An 11,537-nucleotide genomic window follows, 5' to 3' on the forward strand; every position below is an offset into this window, starting at 1 on the left:
TGGTTATGTGAAGAATGATCCACACAATCAAAGATCAATCAAAATGAAAAACATATGATTCTTTTGCTATGTATATAGCATGGTTAGATGCATTATTTTTTATCTTAAAGTCATGGTAGTAACAAGAGGTCTTGGTTCTAGACGTAGTGCTCCAACACCATACTTACATGTAGATATGTTCATTAAAAGGAAGAAAGGATGTTTTTATATCGTCATTCTCATTCCATCAAGATTGGTTGAGATCTCGGGTGAGTTACTATGTATAAATCCTAGGCATCACGTGTGTTCAATGCATGTTTTATATATCCCTATGTAACCTATTTTGTAAAATTTTATTGGCCCTTATGTGAATTTTTAGCAATATTTATAAATCCCTTACTGTGAGTTTATTTATTTTTAGTAAATAATTTAATAGATCCCTATGAAATAGTATAGATACAAGATCCTACAATATAGAATTGACCACAAAGCAACTCCCAATGGTTCATAAAATCTCTTAGTAGTTCTAGTGAGTATGAAAATATCATTATAATATAGGACATACAAAGATAGATTTCAAAATTTTATCAATAAAAGTAAGACTTTAAAATAATTTTTAGATAGAGGCATCAAGTATATAACTAGAGCATGCAATTCTCAACCTAGAACTAGCTAGTAAAAGGCATTCACATTAGTATCTTTACGGCTAGCATTGCCTAAAGCTATGATACACAATTACTAGGAAGCTAGACTAGCCCGAAGTTAGTCTTATAAGAGTTCTTTAATTTAAAAAATACAAAACTAAATACTTTGACCATCCTATTACTATCTTTGGGCTCGCTTACATTGCAATATTGATCTTGATGTTGCACTATTATAGTGGTAGTAGGCCTCTAGCAAGGTATATCATTATATTTGTTGTATCTAGTTCATCTCAAAATATCTTCTCCACGACTCCTCTTTTCTAGATCAAAGGCATATATGTCGCACATACATACACGTGCACACACACACACACACACACACACACACACTCTCTCTCTCTCTCTCTCTCTCTCTCTCTCTCTCTCTCTCTCTCTCTCTTGGAGATGACAAGAGAAATGCTACTCAATCCATAATTCAAGCAACACAATGAAGCCACACTTCATTTGTAATTCAAGGAGGTAGGTACATTAAAAGCAAAAACATGTTGTATTTCTATAGCCCAAAAGTAAATTCTAGAATAATCCACATAATTAATTTTTTCATTTGCTAAAAAAATATTTTGTGTTCCTTTATAAAGTAGATGTAGCTATACAAAAAATGTGAATATACAAAATACACATGATGATTCAATGAAAAATATGGTTTTTTGATTTTTGCATTTATACAAAACTTATTATGTATTCCTTTACAAAGTAGATATAGCTATACAAAAAATGTGATATACAAAAATTTTCTCCAATCCATAAGTGTGTTCTACTTAACACCTTGGCATTTTCAAAGCTAGAGTCCATGTTGATTCCGACATGCTTAGATGCATCACCATGATCCACTAGTCGCATTCCTGACACAAACATACAAATATAAAACATTAACATGAAGGAAAATACCAAAAAATCACCTCAAAATCACTCTATTAGACTTTTTTCCTTCACTCAATTTACATAGGAGATAATACTAAAAAAGAGGAAAAATAATATTTGTTTACCTATCCTCAATGGTCGTTTACGAATTCATTGAAGATCTTCCAATCATTTTCATCAAGCTCATATTTGTTATTATTATAATCATATGTGAGGTTTGCAAGAGCAATGACACTTTCAATATCTATCATATCAAGCACTACAAGGGAATGGGGCAATAGCGACGCCGATTAGCGACGGCGGATGTCGGCGTCGCTATAGGCGTCGCTATATGCGTCGCAATTGGCGTCGCTATGCAAATAGCGACGCCAATTGCGACGCCGCAGGGAAAAAAAGCGCGGCCGAAACCAGAGCGCCGTTTTCATTTTGTTTTCTTCGCCTTTTGAGAGCGAGAGCGAGGGAGAGAGCCAAGGCTTTGTGGGAGAAGAGGAGGAAGAGACTTGCCGCCGCCGCCGCCGCCGCCGCCGCCACCGTCGTTGTTCGTGAAGGAGAGGAGGAGCCCTCGTTGCAAAGAGAAGCCGCCCACGCTCGCCATATCTCATTGGTGAGTCTCCCTCTCTCTTTCTTTTACTTGTTGAAGGTTTAAATCGTTCTCTTTTGTTTGTTTAGGAGAGGAAATGAAAGAGAAGGAGAGGGAGAGGGAGAGAGAGGGAGAGAAAGAGAGGGAGAGTGCATTCTCTCTCTCTCCCTTTTGCTTGTTTAATGTTTAAATTACTTTCTTCTTTGCTTGTTTAGGAGAGGAAACGAGAGAGTAAGAGAGAGGGAGAGGGAGAGGGAGAGGGAGAGGGAGAGGGAAAGAAAGAGAAAGAGAAATAGAGGGAGAGGGAGAGGGAGGGGGAGGAAATAGGAGAGGGAGAGAAAGAGAAAGAGAGGGAGAAGGAGGGAGAGTGCATTCTCTCTCTCCCTCCCTCTCCCTTTTGCTTGTTTAGTGTTTGAATCACTTTATTTTTTACTTGTTTAGGAGAGGAAATGAGAGAGAAAGAGAGTGAGAGGGAGAGGAAGGGAAAGGAAATGAGAGAGGGATAGAAAGAGAAAGAGAGGGAGAGTGCATTGTATCTCTCCCTCTCCCTTTTGCTTGGAGGATGTTTAAATCACTTTATTTTTTGCTTGTTTAGGAAATGAGAGAGAAAGAGAGATAGAGAGGGAGAGGGAAAAAAAGAGAAAGAGAGGGAGAGGGAGAGGAAGAGGGAGAGGGAGGGGGAGGGGAAGGAAATGAGGGAGGGAGAGGGAGAGGGAGAGGGAGGGAGAGGGAGAGGGAGGGGGAGGGAGGAAATGAGAGAGGGAGAGAAAGAGAACGAGAGGGAGAGGGAGAGGGTGAGGGTGAGAGAAAGAGAGGAAGAGAGGGAGAGGGAGAGAAAGAGAGGGAGAGGGAAGGGAAGAAAATTTAAGATAATATACGTATTGATAATGGTATGCAATGTGCTTTGCATACGGCCACGTACTTCATCAAAATGAACCCAAAATTATTGTTATAGAAAAAGAAACCCTTAAATTGAGTATAGGATAATTTCTCTCAGGTCTTATGACTATGAGTAGAATTGATTGAAATAAATTTTATTACTATAGTTATAAAATTTCATAGATGGCGCGCATTAAATTTAAAATGGATTACTTATACTCAAAGCCGAGATATAACAAAAAATTATCTACCGAGACAAACAAATCGTTGAGCATGATACAAGGCCGAGATATAACATCGGAAAATCTCTCGACTACTATATACAATGCAAGGTTTATGGTCAACTTGCAACTTGACGTACATCTCCATAAAGCTATCCATTTAAGCCTTGTTTGCTGTAATGTAGATAAGATGGCAAACGAAGAAGGTCCTATTGTTCAAGACCGCGAGTCGTATCTTAATCAGCGTGTCCCATGTCCTTGCTCTCAATGCAAGTTGGCAATTAGACGAAAACTCCGATTGTCTATAGAACACGTACGACGATTTGGCGAGTTTCAATCTGAGATCATTGATCAGGCGATTGCAGACTTTCAGCAAACGGTAATTTGAAGTTAGCATTTTTCATGCATTGTACTCTCAAGCTAATTGAAAACCATACACAATAAGATTGGGTCTTGTTGGTAAATTTTGTATCCAGGGGGGTGATGTCTCGACCCAAGGGGGAGTGCACCCTTTGCGGCCAATTAGAAGAGTTCGTGGACGTGCGATGGATGGATTGCAGGAGCCAATCGACCACTCGCAAGGCCCATCTATATATATATATATCGTTGTTTTTTTTTTTAAACAGTATTATTGCAAACATGGATAGATTTTTCAAGGTGTTTTATGATTTTTTTCAGGTTATTGAAATATCATATATTTCCACCTGCAAACACGATGCCTGAGTCTCGTGATGATGCGCGACATGTTTTACGGAAGCTTGGCATGGACTACAATAACATCCATGCATGTATCAACGACTGCATATTGTTTCGAGATGAATACGAGAGTATGGAGACATGCCCAAAGTGTGGTGCTCAGAGGTATCGACAGGACTTGCAAGGGCAAACCATCCCTCAAAAAGTCCTCAGACACTTTCCGCTCATCCCCCGCTTAAACCACATGTTTCGCACGTCTGCCATGGCAAGCTTGACAACGTGGCATGTGCAGAATAGGTCCACGGATGGAGTTCAACGAATATCAGCAAATTCGCGCGCATGGAGCCACATTGACTCTACCTTCCTAGGCTTTGCGCGAGAGCCAAGGAATCTTCGGCTCGGTCTCGCCATGGATGGTGTGAACCCATTCGGTCTGCGCTCGACTTCTTACAGTGTGTGGCCTATAGTGCTTGCCAACTACAACATTCCTCCATGGCTTTCTACGAAGAAAGGACATCTCATCCTTAGCTTGCTCGTCCCGGGCCGCTACAAAGTAAAAAATATGGACGTGTATCTTCGTCCATTAGTCGATGAGCTTAAGATTTTGTGGGAGGAGGGGGTCACGGTGCAAGATATGAGCAGGCGCGATGGTCGGCGGTCAGCCAACATTCGAGCCATTCTCATGTGGACGATGGATGACTTTCCGGGATTGGGAGAGTGCTCAGGTGAGCAGACCTTTGTTCTCACCGGTAATATCTATATTTTATTTCATTCAATCAAGTATTCACTAGGTCGTGGATCGCCTTGCAGGTCTCGTTACCTCAGGTTATCATGCATGTCCATTGTGTGGGCCACAGTTAGACTCCCGAAGATCACGAACCATGAAGAAGATGGTATATCAAGGACACGCCACTTTCTTGCCGGAGGATCATGAACTCAGGGAAGGTTTTCTTGGACGACCTCCAGCACGTATGAACGCTGCAAGCTGGTACGAGCTGAAAATGGTAAACCCGGATTCACATCCAAATGGAATGCGGCGGTTCTCAGTTTTCTACGAGTTGCCATATTGGACCCACTTACAGGTCAACCACTTGTTGGATCCCATGCATATTTTCAAAAATGTGGGCAGCTTGCTATGGGACCACATCACAGGAAAGAGAGACACTATAGGGGCACGAATGGATTTAAAGGAGGTAGGTAAGATGGAGGCGCTTTGGCCGCAGTCGAGTGCTGAAGGGGGAGTGCAGCTTCCTCGCGCTCCCTGGGTTTTGTCTACCAAAGAAGAGCGCATTGTGAAGCAAGTAATCAAGTCTATCCGCACTCCGACGGGTATGATGCGTTCTCTCAAGTCCGCATTTTCTAAAGATGACCAGATTTCTGGGCTAAAATCCCATGATTGGCATAAGATATGTCAGGTTTGTGAACAGAATGGATTTTAATTAGCGTGGACATTTTGAAATTTGAAAAGTGACCATTATTCTTAATGCTTTCTCATTTTTGGCAGTTTGTCCTACCGATCGCGATCGCGGGATGCCTAACTCCAGAAATTCGCGGGGCCATTTACAAGCTGTCGACTTTGGTGCAATGGATCTCACAGAAAGAGATTAAGACGTCCTCTATTGAATCCGCAAGGCGGGGAGCACTTGAGACGGTCTGTCTCTTTGAGAAATACCTGCCCACTAGCATGCTCACGATACAAGTTCACCTTCTTGTGCATCTTGTGGATGAAGTGGAGATTGCTGGACCTGTCCATACGTGATGGATGTTCTTCCTGGAGCGCTTCATGAAAACCCTGAAAGGCTTTGTGCGACAACGAGCTCGTCCGGAAGGTAGCATGGCGGAAGGTTGGTTGGTGTCAGAGGAATTAGTGCATATCTCACAATGGCTACCAACGGTGGAACCAGACAATGAAATGCTATGGACGCTGAAGGACGATGACAGGCTGACTAGAGATGTGGTGGTTGGAAATGGGGTAGAAAAAAGAATGGATGCCTCAATGGAAGAGAAGGTGAATTGCTTTTGTATGTTGCACCATGCCTCCATGGAGACGTGGCTCGCCAAGTACCAGATTGCAAGGCAAGATCGAGAGGAAGCACGAGCCGAATTCCGACGCAGTACGCGTCACCGACCGATTCGATATCCCGAAGGCATGGAGGAGATGCCGCGGTTTATGTCAACACGATGGTTGCATGGAGCCTTGACCGCAGCATCCAGCGAAGGGACAGAGGTCTCAATGGAGGAGTGGGAGTTCTCGAGGGGATGTAGTCCAAAGGTAATGAGGGGTTTAGAATGTGTCGTATCTAAATTTTCTTGCTACATCTAATTTGAGTGTTTCAATGTGCAGTACAAAATATATAGTGCAGCGTGGTCGCGCGGACGGCATTTTCGGGTGGAGCGTATTGACAAAATGCGCTCCACAATGGACTGTGGTGTCATGGCAAGGTTTGAGCAAGAGAGCCGGCGACGAGCAACGGATCCGAACACGGTTGTGGATGAGATGGAGTATTTTGGGAATTTGCAAAGTATTATTACGGTGGATTACCGTAGCTTCTCAATGATAATATTCGACGTGCAGTGGTTCAAAGTGGTACTTGGAGGAGCTGGCGCAACAGTTCGACGAGGTCCATCTGGATTTCTCGAAATAGATTCCGAAAAAAAATGGATGGATTTGCGCGACACCTTTGTGTTGCCGGCCCATTGTGAACAGGTGCAACTAGGCATTTGCTTGCTAATTGTAATACGACATGGTTTATGTCACAATGGTTTGAAGACAGTTTGTAAGTGTTTGTGAACAGGTAATCTTCTATCCAAATCCCCGACAACCTCGATGGTGGTATGTTATACCTTCAACTCCTCGAGGTGCGAGAGTATACGATCAAAGCGATGTTCCAGGCATAGATGAAGAAAATATGCAAATAGAGGGATCGAAATTACAAGGGGTGGAGGCCACCGCAAGCTTGGAGCCTGCATCGGCTAACAATGATGGAAATGCAGAAGTCGTAGAATTTTTTGAGAACGAGACAGACTCATTGTTTTGTGGTGACATGTCTATCGACCTTCCAGTGTATGCAGAGTTGTGTCAGGAGATTAACATGGGACCATAGAATACTTCATTCTTGGAGAATTGTATTACTCAATTCGTTGTTTAGATCTTCCATAAAGGTAGATAAGATATGCATTTTAAGAGGGATTTTTCAAAAATGATTTTATTAATGTGCTTTGTATAGTTTAAATTGATTATTCTAACATTATTTTTTATATGTGCAGGTATCGACATTTTCAGGATGAGTCGAGGGATGAGCGATGAGGAGTTTCAGGAGATGATGGCACGTATGTCTCCAGATCAGCTCGCGAGATTCAGAGAGATAGCAGATCAGGAGCTGTCTCGTTCTTCGTCAGGACGCTCTGCTAGATCAGCTTCGGCGCGATCAGATGCTTCAGCTTCGAGTAGACGATCTCGACGCTCGCGACTTGGGCCAGAGGGAGGGACTGCGACTGCAGGAGGATCAGGGGGGTGCTGCTGTGGAGACACGGACGCGGTGTCTCCGTCTCGTCATTCAGCTGGAGCTCGGTCACCGCCAGGATTTGTCACACCTGTGGGGACGTCCACTCCAGTTACTCCGGCTTTTGCGCAGCCGTCGGCAGATGTCACGCCTTTTGGTGGCACTCCTTTTGGTGGCACCCCCTCTGGTGGCACTCCTTTTGGTGGCACACCCTCTGGCGGCACCCCTTTGTGTGGCACTCCGGGAGAGGGTACCCCCGTCAGTACACCGGATGTTCAGGGATCTCCTGGATATGCCCAGGAGCGTGGACGGAGATGGGGAGAGGGCCCATACAAGGCACACTCCTAGGGATTATGGATACCTAGTGGATGGCAGGTCAGGAGCCATCATCATGAATGATGAGGGGAGGAGGGTGATGGCTCGCATGAGGGAGTTGTGCCAACAAGTTTTTCGGCACAACGTCCTGGATCATTGGAGGAACATACCGGAGGGAAGCAGGGAGTACATAGTAGCATCCTTGCACGAGGAGTTCCCGGTGCCAACCGCAGTGGATAGATTCTCTACGGGCTGGATGATGGATTGCATGCGTGCATACATGTCACATAGACGATCGGATGCACGCAAGGCAATCAAGAGTGGGGCTCCAAAGCCCGAGTGGTTAGATGCAGACGACTGGCACCGACTGAGGGAGGAGGCTACAAATTCACCAGGACGTTGGAGTCAGCAGCAGGAGGCGGCGAGGGCACGAATCGAGGCCGGATCGGTACATCATCTTGGGAGTGGCGGCCACAGGACATATTTGGAGGACTTTGTAAGATTCTCTTTTGTTTTCCTTATTTGTTTTTTTGAGATATTCTTTGTACTGACAATCATGTTTCTAACAGTTAGCATTTTGTTTTCTTTGCAGCACTCCATTACAAATCGCTATCCGCAAGGCCTTGAGACTCGATATGCGGAGAGGCACGGTCTCAGATCATTGATCGACCGATTGTATAGACGCGGCGGCCCAGTAAGTCACTCATCTTTCTTGTCCGTAGTTACCATGAGATATTTGAATGCATTATTGTATGGTGGATTGATATGTTGTTTCTTTTTCTGCAGAATCCGTTTGATGCTCCTTTACAGCGGGAAGAGCTTTCGGGGGACGACGATTTGTAGCTCGCCCTTGGATCCTTAGAGCTCACATACCTTTAGTTTTTAGTCGCCCGATCTATGTAGACATTTTCTATGTATTAGTGATATTGTTTTATGATTGTACCAATCGCATTTTATGCGATATCATGTATTTATTTCATCCATCAGTTTTATGATTTCAGTATACATTCTTTTTGTTTGCAAACGCTTTGTATGAAGCAGTGCAGAAACTATTTTGTATGGCTCTCATACAGCACACAGTGCTATATGTGGCAGGGCAGCTTGCTGCCCTGCCACAAATTTTTTTTTTTCTCTGTTACCGTCGCTATTTGCGTCGCAAATTTACTGCACGCGTCGCTATTGCCGTCGCTATCAGCGTCGCAAATTCTCTGTAATCGTCGCTATATGCGTCGCTATATGTGTCGCAAATATTAGCGACTCATATAGCGACGCATATAGCGACGGTTATAGCGACGATTCTATGGCGTCGTCAATAACGACGCTTTTTGCGACGACGGGGGGCAAATTTTGTTGTTTGTATTTTCGTCGCTTTAAACGTCGCTATAAGGTCTATATCTTGTAGTGAAGGTCTGTCAAATCATATGTAAAGGATCGTGTTCCCTTTGATTTTTGATACCATCCAAGTTGAACCTTCACTCCTAAGGGCCTATCTAGGAGGCTAAACCTTCTCTTGTATTCCACATAGGCGCCACCAACTTTTCTTCTCATCTTTTGAAGTCGTCCTAAGTACCACACACTTTGGCTTTTATTATTTTTAATAATTTTTGAAGACCTTATCAATAGCCTTGTGATCTTCCCATTGGTATGCTCTTCTTCGAAGAACACATCACAATCTGAACCAATGCCAAATAGATTTTTATTTGTTTGAGTATGATGTTTCTCCTCCTTACTATAGTATACTCCTTGTCGCACCCTTGTAAGCCTATCTTTGGACAATGTGTGATTGCCATTGAGTTGACTTACCAATGTTGATTTAAAAAGAAACCTGTTATTGTCAAGCTCGACTACTAGATTTACTTTGTCCTTTTCATCTAACAAAGAATCTACTACATGTCTTATCTCACTTGTGGATACATCCTCCTCTGAATCCACTCCATCATTTGTAGGAGCTGAAAATTCCTCATCTGTTTTGGAATCCTGGAAATTTGAACTGATGTAAGCATTAAAAAAACCTTCGGACCAAGGCTCCAACCACCATTGCTTATCCTCTTTACCTTTTGGTTTCATTTGTAAACGCTCACAAATGTGGTGAGCACTTTGTAATCCCCTTTTCAAGGCATCAATTATCTTCTCATCAGTTGAAACACATCTGTAATCACCTAAATCTACTTCTTCCCTGGTCTCCTTGAGATTCAACTCTCTCCATACATGCTCGCTCATGTTTCTTATGGGCACGTGCAAATTTCACACTATTCTCCTTGCACTCAAAGTATGAAAGCCTATTCAAGATCCCTATACTATGTAGAATGTCCATCAAATCATAAGTGCGCTCTTGGCCAACCATGCTCCTAACTTTTCTAAAGAAGATTTCAACTGCATTAGATCCAGTCAAATGTATTGGAAGTATCTTATTTGAATGAAAGTCTTTCAAATATTTTATGAGCAGTACAACAAAGTGGCACGAGAGTTGTACATCTAACAATGCACTTTTGCAGCTAAATGCCACTTTTGCATGCTTCATAATCCAAGATCTCCAAACTTGAAAAAAAAATGCCACTTTTGCAGCTAAATGGACTCTCTCCACCAAGCTGAAGTGTGGAGACAAGAAATTATCAATGTAGTCTCCTACAATTTCAAGGTAAGCTTGTGTTCCCACCATGCTCCTCTCTTTTCTATGTTTTCCATTATTTGCTAGCTCTCCCAAACACCATTGGACTTGCCTACTACACATTCTTTGTGCTGCAGCCCAATTTTGACGATCATCTTGCCTAATATCAGCTTCCTTAAGCATATGCTTGTCAACTGAAAAGGAATCATAGACAATGGCAACATGATTCAAGGTAACCCAAACATCACCAAGAGCTAGTTGACGCTTTGGTTTGTCAAGAATATTGACAAGCTTTTTTCCATTATGTATAAAATCTTGATCATGTATACCAAAAACCTCTCCATTTGATAATTTGGCTGAGAGAGGCCATCCACCCCATTCAATCTTGTATCTGGTGCCATGTTTGTGAACATAATTAGCTAACATTAGTTTTCTTCGTCGACTATCTCCATTTGATGCATGTCCAATAATAGGACCTATTGTCGAGGCAAGCTTCTCATCCCACAATGTTGAGATTTCACTCCATTGCCTTTGGACAAAACTTGCATCAAACCGATTGCATGTGCAATGAGCAGCCACAACTAAATGTGGAAGTGCTTCATGAAGAGGATTTGCAACAAAGACTCTTGCATAACCACCAATGATATGAGTCTCAAAAGCATCAACAATTACATCATAGCTTGCTTTTCCTTCTCCAACTTTAATCATGGATGGAGTCACGCACTCATGGTCTAAAGACTTGTATCCATCAAACCCAATAAGCATATCATTTTTAGGGTTCCACCTACAATCAAAACAAAAAATGTCATAAAATTTAAAAGTTGATCGAGAATATTTTTTACGATCCCAAAAAACAAATTTTGCAATATGTTTACCTTATTTTATTTTCTTTATGGTAGTCTCATCTTCCACCAAAATAAAGGGAATCTTTCCTGCAATGCCATGTTTTTCTTTCTCCTTCTGATATATTTCAGCAATGGCATAAAAAATATATCCATGTATACCAGGTATGAAGTGGGTGGCTTGTCTATGGGCTCTCTTTGTCATTGAGAGTGAAGGACCATTGAGGTTAGTAGTGAGGAAATCATGCAACCTTGGTCCACCCCACATCTTTGCAACCTCAAACAAAGATTTGGTATTTGCACTATATCAGTGGCCTCCCTTTGATCGTAACATATTTGTAGCTATGTC

At 42.6% G+C, this 11,537-nt stretch overlaps 1 protein-coding gene and 1 long non-coding RNA gene across 2 annotated transcripts; one reads left to right on the forward strand and one right to left on the reverse strand.

The window, feature by feature from the left end:
* Positions 1-8,121: 8,121 nt before the first annotated feature.
* LOC148031432 (uncharacterized) lies at positions 8,122-8,630 on the forward strand. Its single transcript, XR_015691996.1, has 3 exons — positions 8,122-8,234; positions 8,331-8,432; positions 8,525-8,630. It is a non-coding gene; the product is annotated as an uncharacterized LOC148031432 (long non-coding RNA).
* A 1,263-nt stretch (positions 8,631-9,893) lies between these two features.
* Positions 9,894-11,060, reverse strand: LOC148031433 (uncharacterized). Its single transcript, XM_087685568.1, has one exon. It carries the CDS (start codon positions 11,052-11,054, stop codon positions 9,894-9,896), a length of 1,161 nt encoding a protein of 386 aa, XP_087541694.1. The 5' UTR covers positions 11,055-11,060.
* Positions 11,061-11,537: the final 477 nt, after the last annotated feature.

This window comes from Lygodium microphyllum, chromosome 9, assembly GCF_053477565.2.
Source record: "Lygodium microphyllum isolate KBCC chromosome 9, Lygodium_microphyllum_v1.1.10, whole genome shotgun sequence".
NCBI classification, from domain to species: Eukaryota; Viridiplantae; Streptophyta; class Polypodiopsida; order Schizaeales; family Lygodiaceae; genus Lygodium; species Lygodium microphyllum.

Bases quoted from the DNA above. Each gene is read 5' to 3' on its own strand.
- LOC148031433 (XM_087685568.1), bottom strand. From the start codon at position 11,054: ATGATTAAAGTTGGAGAAGGAAAAGCAAGCTATGATGTAATTGTTGAT.